This window comes from Danaus plexippus, chromosome 24 (assembly GCF_018135715.1).
Source record: "Danaus plexippus chromosome 24, MEX_DaPlex, whole genome shotgun sequence".
NCBI classification, from domain to species: Eukaryota; Metazoa; Arthropoda; class Insecta; order Lepidoptera; family Nymphalidae; genus Danaus; species Danaus plexippus.
Window position 1 is genome coordinate 1,067,944 of NC_083552.1, and position 16,654 is coordinate 1,084,597.

Here is a 16,654-nt window from a genome sequence, read left to right on the forward strand (position 1 = left end):
GGGAGTATACATGAAAGAAAACATAGTTATAACGAACATTAAAATAGTGAATATATTAAAAGAAATGTATATATAAATGCATTTTCATACCACTCTTAAAAATGCTACATTTCAGGTACATAGTGTTTTTATTGATAAGGTTTTATGAACAAACATGTTAGACAAAGAGGTGCTGTTATCAGTGCAGTAACTGTCACAATGTTATCAGCTGTTAAACGGACCATTGATATCACATATCAATTATGTATAAATGTTTACATTTGAATCTGATAACGTATAGTGGATCATATATATGGGAAACAAATAAAAAACAGTATTAATACATAAAATATCATGCATAATGGATTTATCTCAGTGTCTTTGTAATAAATTGTGTCTCCAAACAGAGTCCACTGTACGAAATAACGAAAAAACTAGGCAGTTGTTCCATTTTAGAATGGCAGTTTTAATTTTATTACATATTAAACCGACTTCAAAAAAATTTTGTTTCCGAAATGTTTCCTAATTTTATTTTTTTCTGTTAAAGATCTAATACGAGGGTTAACAAAACAAAACAACCAAAAAATTTTATAAGACGCAAAACTGGTAACAGTCTTTTTTGCTAACGTTACTTTTAGGTTTTGGACAAAAAAAAATACGAAATATGAATCCTAATTCCTCGCGAAAGCCAAACTTTAATCCAGCCATCGAAAGATGGACGACTGGTCGACACTAACCTTTATTTATAAAAGTAAAATTTATTCTTATAAAATATTAAAATTAAAAAAACAAAAACAATAATCAAATATTCACACCTCATTATAAAAAGCGAAACTCGCGTGTCATGCCCATATAATTTTTGGGTCAAATATGGCTTAATGGTACCTACATACTAATGTTATTAATGAAAAATTTTGAATTGTATAGACTAAACGGGTTTTGATTAAACTTTAAGATAATTTTACTTAGACATCAAAATTAAATATACGCTATAATTTATTTCCGAATTAATATTAATTACCTCGGGGTCACAGTATAAGTGTTGTATTTTTCGTAGTCACGTGACGCAGACTATGCCACCGGCGGATTACCATATACATATATTATTTAAACAGACTTTAAACATTTCTTTTCATCAAATCTCATGCGGACATAGTCACCAGCAAAAACTAGTATACACGTAAATATTTATATATGTACGTAACCGCGTTATATCCAAAATCAGAACGTCCATCAATACACCTTATCTAAGAATATACGACATTGTAGAATTAAGATAAAACAATTATATATAATATAACTAAGATCTCTAATCACGTTTGTATGTTATGATAACAGACCGTTATCAACAGACGCTCCCTCGCACTGTTATCAATATAAGGATAAAAATAACATTCTATATGTGTCTCAACAAATACTATACATACATAAGATCATGTTTACCTCATTGTTATATAATTATATACTTTTCTATACATAATATATATCTTCAAGTAAATATATATTAATATTATAATTATTTAACGTACGACGTATTGTTACGTCACACGTATTTTAAGTTTCCTGGAACTGAATAATAGTACTTTTATTTTTTATGCGAATATAGTATGTCTTTATAGAAAGAGATTTGTATGAGTCATTGCTTGTTATAAGAAACGTAGCATGAATGTTTGATAAAAGGGTATAACGTGACTTTTATAAAGGAAAATATAAAACTAATCAATACGAAAATTCATTTATATATATATGTATATATATATATATATATGTATATATATATATATATATATATATATATATAGACGTGTATAACTCCTGAATCCTGATAGACGTCCAACAGCTTCTAACTAAAGCAATCTAAGGCGTAGGCGAGGGCAGTATATAATCGGATATCAAACTAGTCTGTGGGTGCAACACACCCACCCACAACAAACACGCCATCCTGTAAACATTCAAGTATCTATTCGAACCGTAACAATCATCGGTACTAATATTATTATATATCTGAGAAAATGTCCGGACTGAAATACAATGTTTAATATGATTCAATATAATTTTGTGTTCATAGATTTAAACGGACCGAAGTCAACGTTTTTTATGAATATACTATAAAATTATAGTTTTTTTTCTATTACTAATACATAATTTTAATTATTACATCTCCATCAGACAGAGACGTCAAGCTTGTTTGTTTGTTACAACGTTGTCGATAATCTGCCTCTGTCTCCGGTACATAGATAAGTATTTAAAACCCACCCGAGTCTTATCAGTGTATTTGGTAGTGTTAGCACAAAAATGCTATAAATCACAGTTAATAGCGGCGACTCTCACATCAACCGGTTGCGAAACCTCTAACACTGAGGTCTACACGGTATGTTTTTATAGGTTTCCCGCTAAGTACTTAATCTTGCTTGAGCTTCCAGTCTTGTTTTCCCTGCTCGTATAATAAAAATACACACAGACACATATATATATATATATACATATATTTAGGTGTGTGAGTGTGTTTGTGTGTGTAGTAATATTTAAAAACTAGAAAAATATATTTACAATGATTCATAAAATTATCTCTGTAAGAAACACTGATTGTGAGACACAAATTTTGAGACAAAACTTGTTAAAGAAGTTTCTTTAAACAAAAATTGAAATAAAAAATATATATATTTTTTATATCTAAATATTGTTCCATTTACAAAAAAAAATCCCACAAGAGAAAAAATTGTTTAAAAACATTTTTTACAACACAAAGACTTAAAGTTACATACCTCACAATACAAAAGTAAATAGCCAGTGCAAAAATTATTTAAATTGCTTGTTAGTAAAATCAAAAAATTCTAAGTGCCAATAATAATACTAATTTAGAAAATTAAAAAGCCTTGGAAGTGTATAGTAAAATACTAAGAGATGTATAACAGTAAAGCTAGCTGATAACTGTGACTTTGTCTGCTAGTTTGATAAGTTATAATTTTCACATATGTAAAAAAAAAATTACATCACTATATACATAACTGGATTTATTAAAAAAAAATCTTATAATTTAAATCATAATATCTACATTTTTGATGATTTTAATGCAATTTATATATATATATATATATATATATATATATATGTTTAACACCTGTCTTGTCATGAAATTGTTTGCATCTCCAATATAGTATTCAACGATAGCTGTTTCTTAATACATGTATTTAAACTCACACTAACATAGCTATTTATATATCGTAGGTGTAGGTGAATAGTTCACATAACTAATAAACAATTCATTCAATAAACACTTAGTTCAAAAACAATCAATAATGTATGTGTATACACAAAATAGTAGAATTTACTAATATACATAAATATATATATATGTATATTTATGTATATATACATTTTGTTTATACAAAAATTAGATGAAAATAAAATTTTTATAATTTTAATGTAATGAATGATAGGATTACTTATATAACAAAAAATTACATTATATATAGCAAGCAATTACTATAATAATTTTACCTTTATATATAATTTATATATATATATATAATGAGACAAAACCTCTCAGCATTCCATGGATTCACCGTGCGTGTGCCAGGTTCATCGCGTGACAGGGAGAGGAGGTTCAACAGTACCTTGGACTTGCGACCCAGGTGTAGGTTCAAGGGGCCCCTATCCAACACACGTTAAACGCTCACCTTCGCTGTCCAAGCTCCTCCTTCTACCTAACCAAATGTGAAACGAACCTACTAAGGCTGCCTTCGACGCACGTTCCAAGAATAAACTGATCTTAGTTCTTGACAGGCCTAAATCTTTTAGTAGGTTGTAGAGAGATTTGGCTGTTATACCTCTTGCTCCTACTTTTACCGCGTACAAATTTACAACTATCCTCTTCTTAGTGAGTTCATTAGTAAGCTCGTAATACTTGTTGACCTCAAAGGTATGGTGTTTGGGGATGTTGGTTTCCCATGGAACCATAAGCTCTATTATCACAACATGCTTTAAAATTCACTAATATAAAAATATATCCTGTCTGCACGCCGACAAATATCCTCCGGATAATTTTATCTTTATATATATAAAATTGCAATTGTAAAAAATATTGTATACAAGTAATATGTGTGTCTTTATTTTTGGAGTGACAGTGTATCAGATGAACATTAGTCATGTGCATTAGGTCACACTCATTACTAACAAGATAATGTAAGATTTATCATATAAATACCACAAACTAATAAATATCACATTATATGGAGTTCACTTGTTACTTCATATGTATAGTTTTAGTCACTCATACACTTTGACTGCTTTATATATAGATGTACATATATATTACACATAGATTATTGACTATATATATATATATATATGTGTGTGTGTGTATATAAAAATAACTATATCACATGAACATTATTAACCAGAAAATCTTATCAGATCTGTAATCTAGAAATTCGTTGATATCGCAGATTGGACCCAACAACCATTGATGATTTATATAAGACAAAGCGTATATGTTAAATCTAGGTTAAATTTATTTTCATTAAAAATTAATATAAAACATCACATTGTTATACAATTGTGGGAAAAAATATGGTAATGTATATTTTACTTGACTTAATTTGTTAGTACAGAAAGTATAACAAAAGTAAGAATATTATAACAGTAGAGGTATTCCCAGTCATTGTTCAAAAGATACAGTTTACACTTGAATGATTATATGGGTTACATTAAAGTATTGTTCCTATATATGATTTACTGTTGTAGGAAATATATATATATATATATATATATATATATCATAATATAGCTAAGGAATAATATATCTAAAACTTTACAAAACTAGTTCTTATAGATAGTAATATTTAAAGGTTTTGTATGGGAATTGAAAAATTATTAAGTCTTATCGAAATTTATTATATTTAATATAAGACTATAATTATTATTATAAGACGCATGGACTACGAGAAAAAGTCTTTTCAGATAGCTGGCTATTTGAACTGAACATTTATATTTAATAATGTTGCGTTACGAGTTATACCGTAATCAATATTACAATTGAAGGTAGATAAATATTTATGTTTGCATATTGTGTGATCGTTCTAGACAAAACTACCATCGCCGTAAGATGATATTAAACTATTCTTTAATAGTTTAATTAATATTACATCGATATCAATCGGTTCCTCGAAATAAATAGGACAATGAAACCTTCGTAACAATTGTATTGACAGCTGAGTAAACCTTGAAAACGCCGCAACTTACCATATAGCGAATATGACAACAATACTGTTTTAAATATTACACTGACCTTCAGCGCTTTGATTCAAAGAAGGCGGCACTTCTGATGTCGACAACTCCTTCTTCTGAACACCTTTAGGTAGATCAGAATCAGAATCGTCAAAAATCAGCGTCCGAACTGACTGCGAACACCGACGATCCATCGCCACTCACTACACAACACCCAAATAAACTAATATTTTCGCCATTAAAAACTCCCGACTACGATCGTATAAGGCATCACATAGCAAAATGCACTTCAAAATGCCTCTTGTTAAATGACATCGGATATGTGGTATTTATTACATGTGAAATTTAATATATTTGTATCATATTTTGTGCCATAATAAATTACGCGACACACGGCTTGAAACAACGAAAGGTGACACTATTTAGTTTTGAAAGATGGCCTGACCAATATAAATGTTGTAGTACAAACAATGTTACCATTATACCTATTTCATAAAACTTTCGGGAAAATATCTTTTTTCTATGTGTTATCATTATTAATCTAGTAAATTATTCAAAAACACTAATTAAAATTTTATTATTTTTTAACAGAGAGTTATTTTTTATTTACAAATGTTTATTAAAACAACAATCACAATATTAGTTTTAAAATAAATATTATTCTTTTCTTCTTAAATCCTCTTGACGTTTATATTTTCAGGGTTGGAATTTAAAATTTTTAAAATTAGAAATATTACAGTTAATGTGTCTAAATATAATGTTTTGACTTATGAAATGAAATAATAAAAAAATATATAAATATTTATAAAAAATATATTTTTAAAAATATGTTTACTTGTTTTTGATTAATTGTCTCGACAATGTTTTTGAAACGCTTTACTTGAAAAGGTGTTTAATTGGCAGTAGCGCCATCTCTCGAGAAATTTAATAGTTTACTTGTTATCCACAAATAACATATCCATTAAAGCATGGTAACACCATGTTTGTTCAATAATTTTTAACATTTTTATAGAAAAGAAAGAAATATAATTGATATAGACTAGGGTTTCCTTATATGTTTTTAAAATTCTTAGGTTATTATTATCGGAATATCAGTCATTAATAAAAAGTTTTGGTTTCGAAGGTCCTGCCATCTAGTGGATGTAAATGATAACTCTGTCATTTTCCCGTCAAAAGAAACGGAAAAACACGAGTGTGCGTCGCCTGTAGTAGATATCAGCTGAATTATTCGGCTAAAATGCCCTGGCACGGGCATACGTAGTCGTCGGTCCGCCATTACGACGCAGCCGAGACACGTTCGTCGTATTTAGTTAAATATTTTCGTTTATAAATGAGTAATAACGCTCATGAGCTCAGTAATCGACTTCTGAATGCGTTGGATAGCAATTACAATGTAAGTTTGCGAGTTTTGAAGATAATAAAACTGATAAGCGAGGTGGAGATACGGAAACCGTCCGCATAGGCCTGTGACACCCGATTCGAGTTGCGATTCAGTGTCTAGGAAGGTTGACTTATAGATGCAAAGCGATTTTGGCGAATGTCAAACCATGTAAAAAGTAGCTGTAACGCGGGAGCTTATGTTATGCGAGATCCGTGATGTAAATGTGGTGTGTGTGTGGATACGTGAGCGTTGCTAGTGATGTACGGGGCCACTGACGTCGCCAGCGTTCCACTCGTCCCTCCGTCCCTAGTGCCAAATGTTTTGCAATGTGAAAGTATGGAATTGTGCCACGCGTGACCTTTTCCAAAGATTTCAATTGATTGAGCGGTATAGCATTTAGCTTTGTCTTAATAGGAATGAGTATTTTTCATCTTTTGCCCACTCGAGGGCGTGGAAATAGTTGGAAACAGCATGGAATAAACCTACGGGCGCGTCATGCCCTTCTACTTATGGAGTGAGGAAATTGATGCACTTTTTACTTATATTCTATCGTATAGTTACAGGTCAGTCTATTTTTCGAAAAAGTTGTGATATTTATTAGACGATATCTTAGATTTTTATGAAAATGTGGTGACAAGGTTATTGTACTGGGATGTAAAGTTTCAATGATCGTGGTATTTTTTAAACTTCCTAACTTTTTTAATAATTTAATGTATAATATGATACAATCAAAGAACAATCTGGAACAAATGAAAATTAGAACTAAAATGTGGCATGAACCATGTTGGTTGGTGAGGGCTAGGCACCCACATTGTGAGGATGCCAGCACATGGTTTGAGAGCACCTTTAAACTAAGGCTTGCATACTATTTCTTGTATTTACAACTTACAATATGTTGCCATAATATTAATGTTGTCACATATTTCATTAACGAGATGAAAGTTATTTTGTCCATCTACGACAATGAGGTTTTACATTTATACGTCTAACCCGCAACTTAATTTTTCAGTAACAACTTGATTGTAAACTTTTAATAAAAGCAAATAATAAGACTGGCATTTATCTGAATTTTGAGAATATGGACAAGAAAAAGTTAATTTATATGTAAATTTGGATACATACCCTTGTGTATAGAGTTATGTAGTTTTTAACTTTTTATTTATTATTGAATAAATTTATTATACAGTGTTCCTCGTTGGATGGATATTGAGGGAAAGTGTAATCATCTTAGATCTATAAATCATAGCAACCAAATGTAACGGGTTTAGGCTTATCAGTGTCATTACAAATTCACTCGGTGAAATCATGATAGTCTTGAATTTAGCCAAATTAATTGCTTGTAAAATATATAATTTCAAAAAAGTTACGAAACGTGGTCACACTGAAATTATGTATGAAAATATTACTTTATTAAGTATATATATATATAATATTTGTATATAAGCATTTCATTATTACTTATTCATAATTATGTAACCTTTTAAGGCATTAAAGCTGGAAAGCTGTCTTAATGGTTTACAATTATAAATTATCTTATATCAAAAGTAGATAAAATTTGTGTTATTATTTTTTTAAACATTATTAATCATATAAGTAGAGGTCATTTTAATATTAATTTGAATTCCTAAGTATATAATGATTGATTTTTTTTATATTATGTGTTTTGTCCCCTACAAACCTATATATAATACTATTTTGTTTGTTAGCAGTTTTTGTTATACAACTTGGTTGTTAGTTTTAAGTGTCTTCTAAGATAGAAATCTTTCTTATATAGTTTTAGAGGGAATTATTTTGTCTATGGTATTATACTAGCACATCCTCCTTCGTCAGATCTCTTTGAACCGACCAGTTTAAACTGTCACACATATATAATTAGGCTCAGATACCTGTTTTTAATACTGCCAAAATTATATTTTCAGGTCGTCGACATGCAGACTGTTAATGAAATTATTTCCATTCTGGAGAAATTTAATATCACAAAAGAGCTGTTGGAGGTGAGAAAATGCAAGAAATATATATGTCTTATAAATGACATTAAATAACTCGTTTATCATCATTGTTAGAAAAATATCATGTAACAGTAAATATTGTTCTTTCTATATTCAAGTAATTAATTAATTACTCGGTAATCTAATTATTGTTTTGTTGTTTGTATATATATAAGTTATATATTGCTATTGCTTGATATAATTTTTCAGACCACCAGACTCGGTAAGCATGTGAACGAGCTCCGTCGTAAGACAAGCGAGCCGACACTGGCTCGCCGCGCCAAGGTGCTGGTAAAGCGCTGGCGGGATCTCGTCATACCTAGCACACACTCACCCGCACATACTGGTAAATACTCATATATACACACATATATATAACATTAGACAAATCGAGAACCTCCACCTTTCTTCAAGTTGGTTAAAATCTTGTATACTCTCATCAATTAGCCTTACTATTATACACATATAAATCAATCTCACAAAATCTGTAGTAATCTTACTATCAGTGCATAATCAAACATGTAATTTTTAGTTTGTTCGTTCACAACTCTCGCTTGATAGTATCGATGTTAATTTAAACGAGGCTACAATTCATATTAAGGCTTCTGCTTCTTTCATCTTGGTTACAAGAAGTTGTTTGTGTTATACAAATTTTTTACCTACATTGTTTGATCTAGCCTATAAAATTTACAAATTTTTTTAACTAAAGTTCACTGATACCAAAAATGGAAAATTATAATACCATAGTTAGTAATATAGATAAAATATTCTATATGATATTAGTTAAAGTAAATTTAAGTTGGGAAAATTATGAAGTGTCTTTCGGTATTTAAATTGCTTACCTCATGTCTATTTGAATGAAGTTTTGTGAGAGGCATTTGATAATGTTGTAGGGAAACTGAATCATCCCTTGAATACAGATTTAATAATAGCTTACAGTGCCATAATTTTATTATTTTATTGTGCATTTTTCTGTTTGATGTATAATTAAAAAAAAAAATGTTAAGATTCCCTAATAAGAGTTTCATGTTAGTAGTAAATGTGATGTCATTTATCAAACACCTGGAACTGTCATAGACTAAATTTTTAAAAAATTATATCTGTCAAAAATTTGCTTTATTTACTTAATATTATCAATGCTTAAGACTTAAAAAAAAATGTAAGCATATAATATTCGTATATTTTTCAGATCACTCATATGGCATTGAATTTTTGTCAAAATTAAATTACTGTTATTATGATTATTATATTTTGTGCTTTTATAGTGATGTGATCAAAATAGATTCAGTACGTCAATAACCACAGATTATAATATTCAAAATAAAACCACAGAATTGTTAATAATTACCTAATGAATGCTATTGTTGCAGGCTCAAATCGTTCGTCTGCTGAGCGTCAAGTTAGGAGGCTCGGTGGAACTCCACTCACATCACCGGCACTCTCCAGGGTATATAACGAATAATAATTCATGATATAAATTAGTGTATATAAATATATTAATTAATTATCTATTTCCAGAACCTGGTGAGTCCAGCTGTTCCAAGTCCAAGACCACCTTCTAGACCAGGTATCGGAATATGAACTAGTACTGTAATTTTATATACCCTTACTATAGCAGAGAATCTGTTTACCAATAAAATATCTTTTCTGTGATATTCAGTTGTCAGGTCTAAGGTCAGCGGGTGGCAGCTATAGACTTGTTTAACTTGATTTTTTGCTAGTAGTAGTATTGTTTACTGTATTATATTTGTACCAACATCAAGACACTATAAGCATTAGTGTTCTCAGTGAATATAAAACTATGGTGTGGCATTTATATTAATAATGTATATATTTTTCAGCATGGGGTGGCTACGAGTCGGACTCGCAGGACGTGATCCTGGTGGACGACGACCCCCCTCCCCCTGTGACCCCCTCCCTAGCACCCCTCCCACCACACAAACCGGCAACACCTCGTAAGTAAAGTAAAATTACCCTCAACTCTATAACAAATTGAATTTTTAAATATGGCAATCCTTTTGGTTTCGATTTGTTTATCAAAGTGATATTAATGGATAATATTACAGCTGTAAAAAGGGCGCTGTCACCCGAACCTCTATACGATGAAAAGAAGGCGAAAAGAGATAAAAAACCTAAGAAAAGAAGGTAGTGTTTTAAATATTTTCATTGATATCAAACAAAAACACTATACTAAACTGAGCTCTGTATCTCTAGGGGTCATGGTAGAGCGGGCTCGGGGACCGAGACGACAGCGGAGCCCCAGAGTCAACACAACTGGGTGTCCAGGAACGGGACAGGACCTGAACGGAGACGGAATGGATGGAAACGAGACCCACCAGACCCTTACGCTGCGCTCGTTAATAGACTGCCTCCCGCCGGGGCTAAGAAGGTATAGTCAGATTTATATATATATATATATACATATATATATGACCACTGTTATTAGCTCATATTAACCACTTATAGACAAATTTAGAAATATAACTACATATATCGTTAATATTATATCTAAATATTCATGAATAATAAACTCGAAGACTGTATGAGAAGTCGCGCTAACGGATTGGTGAATTCAATGAAATCATTCCAGGTGAAGACGACCAAGGAACTGCTGGAACAGATCCAGTCCCGCGGCAGCAGTCGACCTTCCCGCCCGGCCTCCCCGCGCTCCCCGCACTCCCCGGCCTCCCCTGCCTCCCCCGACGTCATGCTCATCGAGCCTGACGGTCTGTGCCATTCATGTATTAATAATATATACATATATATTGTAGCGTTACCAAACTCGTGTTGACCCGTTTCAGTGTGCCCTATCAAAGTCGAGTCCCCGCTCCGGAACGGCGGCGGAGATTCCGCGAAGACGAAAATGGATCCCAAGCCGGAGGAGCGTGAGGAGGTCCCGCCGCTAGAGGAGCCGCGCGCCTGGGCGGAGTGCACGTGCGGCGAGGAGGAGGCGTCAGCGGACTGTCCCGCCGCTGGGCGCCCGGCGCTCCGGCCGCTCCACGTCCGGGCGCTGCACAACGTGCTGCTTCCGGGGATGAACGGCACGCGAGCCCCGCTCTTCCCTCACCGGTTCGCCGTCCGCCCTCCCGCGCGCGACGACGACCCCACGCTGTTCTCCAGCGTGGTGCCCCTCTATAACTACTCAGACTACGCGGACGACCACTGTGTCAAAAACATGTCCCGAGTGCCGATCTGTGAGCGCCTGCCGTGGACGGAATTCGCGCCCTCGCCGCCGCCTCCGTCTCCGCCGCCTTCGCCGCCGCCACTGCGACCCTACCCTTCGCCGCTCCGCGAAGAAGTCTTCCCCGACTTGCCGGAACCCGACGATGATTCCGCGGACTCCTCCACCACGCCCAACGTGATCGAAGCTACGAGCGAGGACGAGCCCAGAGAGAAGCCGGTCATCGAGCCAGCTATGGTCGGCCTCGCCTACATGGAGCCCGGGGAAAGGTTGAAGGCGCCGCTGCTGGACGACGACGACGACTACCAGCTCGGGGAACCGCGCCGGGAGGTGACGGTCGAGAAGAGCTTCGTCAGTGAACCCCAGGAACATCGCACGGTCGAGAGGACGAAAGAGGACATAGACGGCCGGACGTTGTACGGCCTGTGCGAGGCGGCCCTGGCCAGCGTGCCCTACCGGTACTCGCAGGCGGCGGCGGCGCCGGTGTTGACGCTGCCGCAGCTCATCGAGAGGGAGAACGAACCTCCCGATCACGTGGCGGAGGACGAAGCTGCCAAGCTGCTGGAGGGCGCGCTGGAGACCGCCGCCGCCGACCCGGCCCTCGACGAGCTGGGCCGACCTCAGCGACCTCTGTCGTTCGCGGAGTGGCACGAGTGCGCCCGCCTCGGGGACCTGGTGGCCCTGCCGTACGTCGTCATCGACTGACGAGCCGCGACCCTCGCCCGACCAGCCGCTCCGTCGCACCGTGTTCCAAGTGTCCTTACCTTAGTTTTAAGAGACGGTTATCGTATAAGTGTCGTGAGTGTGAGCGCTCTCAGCAGACCGGTCGGCGGTGGGGGTGGGGGTGGCGGTGGGGGCGGAGGGAACTCTCGACGAGTTGTGATATTAGTGTTACAGTGGCGCGACGGCGGTCTCGACTCTGAACTGTTTCATACTGAGTTATCTTGTTACCGATTGTGATTTATAAAAAGAAATTAGGTAATTAATAATAATAGGAGTTCCAATTGTATATTATACATATATATTGCTATATCGAGTCAAATATCAGTTAACGATTTTTAACTTTGAGATGTCCAAGTCGACCAAGCATCTCGGAAGCGGAAATGGTACGTTGAACAGTTTGATAGTATATTTTGATGAAATTGGAGGTGATTTTAATTCAGAAGTAGGATCTGAAGGCCCCTGCGACCCGCGTCGGTGTTGTTTAAAGTGTTTTGTTTCGTAACGTTCGGTGTATGTGTCGTGAGGCAGGGGTCGTTGCACCCGGTTTAGTGGTTCTAATCGCCCATGTGCCACAGTGTTGTGCCAGAATCGGTATAAACGTGTTTTTTAATATATAAACATAGATTTTATGAAGGCTTAGTGTGTTTTTCATTTTGTAATCAGCCTTTCGACGGTCCCGTTTTTGTAATCGTACTATACAAATCTTTGTAACGTTGAGTTTTTTTGTGTCGGTTTATATTTTATAAGAATACAATAACCTAGTACACTATGATAACTTATTGTTGGCGTCTGCGAGCCGTACGCTGTGTGTTGGAATCGTGAAGTTTGCTTGTTATATTAATTTTTGTATTAAGTTTTCACAGCATGAGCTCAATTGTACATATTGTTGTTAGAGTTTTAAACTCGATAAGTTATAGATCGAATGTTATCCAACGTTCAAACCGATGCCACAGCCAGTTCGGGATAATGTTTGTAAAGAAATTATATACATTATATAACTATTGAATTCAAACCAAAGGCTTTACTTAAGGACCAATAGTTTTGCTTTAAAAATTCACTATTAATAAAAATAAAAAAAATATTGTAAAATATGAAAAAACAGATCCAATACAGAATTCGTAACATGTAATGTTTTTATTGCACAATTCGTTCGTCTTGAATGTTTTTTTTTTTGTTCTGGCAACACTGTCAGCTGTCACCGAATGATCACCAAACCGTTCGCTTCACTGTGGTTAACTGTCAGTTAACAGCCAAAGTACGGCCAAATTATCAGCGGTGTGCTGTATGCAATATACCTTTCGCTTGATTTTTGTATAAATGATAAATGAATCTTCCTGCACATATCTGTTTATTAAAAAAAAAAATGTATATTTATTTATTGTTATTTTTATGTTTATTGTTCCAATTGAAATCTAAGACCAAATTTAGTAAAATATTAGCATTTTGTACATAACTGTAATTAGTCCTATGTAAGTCTATTATTTTCGTTAGAATTCGTTTCAATATATTATATATAAACGTTAGGATAATAAACGCGGGACGTTAGCCTTTATAAGAATTTAATAGGACATGAGATTGCTATAAAGATTTGTACACACCGAGCTCTCTGTAGCGTTCAGTTATTTTTATATTCCATATTACTAGTTATTATCGACAGATCCACTAAACTGGGACGGACACTGAAGGCCTTACATTTAAAGCGCGGGTAATTCCGGGCGTGAAGCTTGTTTAGCGGGCTGTATAACCCGGAGACTGCCTTGTTGGACTTGATCCAAAATTTTGGTAAAATATAAAAGCAAAATATATGTGTTTTTATTACGATAACATTTTTTATTTGCCCTCCAACCAATATCACCGACTGGTTCTACGATTCAGATATCCTCACACAAGTTATTTAGTGATAAATTGCATTTTTTTTTTAATTACTACGTAATTGTTACCGTATTGGTTGAAAGACGAATTATTAGTAATTTTTAGAGGTTTATCAAGCCCTCGAATAAATTTAACCAAACAATCATAACTTAAACCGAATAAACAAATTGGTTGAGTTAAATAAAGATATAATTTTATTGCTATTATTATCTCAAAAGTGATATTTGGTAATATGTCATTGACATTTAATATTTGTATTTGGAATTTAAATATGGCGGCTCGATGATTTCACTGTTATGATCTCAAAGCTAAACCTGATTCTGTAGAACACGTCGGTCTGTAGCTGACGTCAGTTTAAATTAGCTTAAAATAACAGATAAATTAGCATTAAAATTAAAAAAAAAATCGTTTTTTTCCGCTCAATGTTCTTGAAATGCTTGTGGGAACGAGTAGGGCGGGACGCAATAATACCAAACTCTGTAGGTCTCTAGACCTCTCTTAGAATACATTTAAAAGTGAGATATGTTTCGCATATACCTACTATGCTGTCATTATTATATTTTGCCCGACATTTCAATTACTTTATAGCAACCGTGGTCACGGGCGGACGAAATGAAAATGTTTCTTTTGTCATAAGAAATAGATTTTACTTCTAGAATCTTTCATTCACTTTATTAACGTTACATTAATTAAGAAAAACTAAAGGTTGAAAAAAAAATATGGTAAGTCGTGGTATTGTCACTTAGTCTTTTCCGAGAGCGAAAAAGCATATATATATATTGCATGCTTCCATGAGAATGAAAGGTATTGAAAGATATTTTTTATAACAGGTATTGTATAAAAAAGAAAATAAGTGACTTGGTAAGATATTATAAATTATGAATTTGATGTCTTTCAAGAAATCAACTGACAACGCTTGTTAATTTACAAAGGTATTTGGCACACAATCTAAGTTACTGCTCGATTCGACATCAGCGTCCCTTGAGCTAAACTCCGATATTAATGATGTTGCCTTTTTAACTGTCAGACATTTAAAGGGAGAGTTAGGCATGGTACTTGCTTTTTGTACCAATTAAGATGAAACAATAGGAAATAGTACTTTGCCAGCTATTAGTTGGGTGAATATTTTTGTCCCGTTTCATTGCTGCTGTTGCTGCAAAGTTTGACCAATAACCTTGTCTACGAGAGAGAAATCTCCACCTCGAAACCCAGCACACCCATGTGCGATGCTGTTTTCCTGTGCTAGCAAACATCTTCAACTGCGGATTTTTTTTTTAAATTTGTCACAACTTTGTTTCGCGTTTTATGTTTTGTTTTAATCCGGGTGTACAATCAAAATTGAGGGGGTTTAATACACACAGGACACAGGTGCCAAGTGGAGTATAATGGATATTTTAGACAAACGCCGTCGGGCTGAACAGTTAAGGCAAGCCCCTAACGGTCTCACTGCTCCACAACATACAACCCTGAGCCATTAAGAGGGTCGTTGATGCTGAGCAGTGAGTTCCTCGAGGGATATAGCTGGCTAGGCCTGCTCAGAAGGCCTCTCCATCACCAAAAAGGGAAGAAAAATAGGACAGAAGAATAGAGAATAAGATATGAAGCATAGCTCAAAAGCATTCCTGAAAGAAACAGTAATATAGCCCCAAAGCCAAGGAGCCTCTCAACCGTCCACTTTGATAAATAACGAAGTACCGGGAACGACTAGAGGACTACACCTTGAGCGCTCTCAGTCTCGTCCTTCACCCCAGGTTTTCCTGATGTAGGCGTATGGTATGGGACGCCGGTATAGCCCTCGGGATCATTAACCCACGCGATTCTCCCCACGACGATAAGGTGGCCATGCCGGGGTGAGATTGTTACCATGCGACAAGTCGACTTTGGACTAGAAATGCAATTTCAACTGTATATATTTTGATTATTTCTTAGTCATGTTTTATGTTTTTATTACACAGGCCACAGCGATCATATTCAGGTTGGTATTTCAAATGTAATAACAATTGATGAGATTGTTACGTACGCGCTACATATTATAAAATAAATGAACAGTTGTATGGATAGAATATCATATATCGAGTGACGCCGCTGACTCCGCGGAACGAACACCAAGCCGTGTGAACCAGAAGATTCCTGATACCACACAAGCTATGGAATGGGATTGCTATCCTAACATCGGGGCAATCATGTAGTCTCAGGTACAGGTTTTAAGTTTTAATATGTAATTTTTTATTGTAATATACATATAAGTAAGTTTCGTAGTTTTCCTGGAATCTCCTGGTGCCACCTTATATAATTAGATTC

At 34.9% G+C, this 16,654-nt stretch overlaps 2 protein-coding genes across 5 annotated transcripts in view; one reads left to right on the top strand and one right to left on the bottom strand.

Moving 5' to 3' along the window:
* The window catches only part of LOC116776066 (microtubule-associated serine/threonine-protein kinase 3), a 36,420-nt gene extending 30,769 nt beyond the window's left edge, over positions 1 to 5,651 (bottom strand). For 2 of the 3 annotated variants that reach the window (XM_061524370.1, XM_061524369.1), the window contains exon 1: positions 5,270 to 5,651. In XM_061524370.1, coding sequence (XP_061380354.1) covers positions 5,270 to 5,402 — 133 coding nt within the window. In that variant the 5' untranslated portion in view covers positions 5,403 to 5,651. The remainder of the gene's footprint in view (positions 1 to 5,269) is intronic. The other variant, XM_061524371.1, reaches the window with a different exon arrangement.
* A 745-nt stretch (positions 5,652 to 6,396) lies between these two features.
* On the top strand, positions 6,397 to 14,305 carry LOC116775914 (uncharacterized). Of its 2 annotated transcripts, none has more exons than XM_061524326.1 (10): positions 6,397 to 6,601; positions 8,509 to 8,583; positions 8,788 to 8,923; positions 9,948 to 10,024; positions 10,096 to 10,144; positions 10,419 to 10,532; positions 10,644 to 10,722; positions 10,792 to 10,966; positions 11,168 to 11,303; positions 11,379 to 14,305. In XM_061524326.1, the coding sequence occupies exons 1-10, from the start codon at positions 6,539 to 6,541 to the stop codon at positions 12,461 to 12,463; spliced, it is 1,989 nt and encodes a 662-aa protein (XP_061380310.1). In that variant the 5' UTR covers positions 6,397 to 6,538; the 3' UTR covers positions 12,464 to 14,305. The 2 variants fall into 2 exon arrangements, with proteins under 2 accessions (XP_061380310.1, XP_032524855.2); XM_032668964.2 differs by lacking the exon at positions 6,397 to 6,601 and adding an exon at positions 6,648 to 7,152.
* The last annotated feature ends 2,349 nt before the right edge of the window (positions 14,306 to 16,654 follow it).

Bases quoted from the DNA above. Each gene is read 5' to 3' on its own strand.
- LOC116775914 (XM_061524326.1), top strand. From the start codon at position 6,539: ATGAGTAATAACGCTCATGAGCTCAGTAATCGACTTCTGAATGCGTTG. The intron at 6,602-8,508 runs GTAAGTTTGCGA...TTATATTTTCAG, and splicing joins CGTTGGATAGCAATTACAAT to GTCGTCGACATGCAGACTGT. The intron at 10,145-10,418 runs GTATCGGAATAT...TATATTTTTCAG, and splicing joins AAGACCACCTTCTAGACCAG to CATGGGGTGGCTACGAGTCG.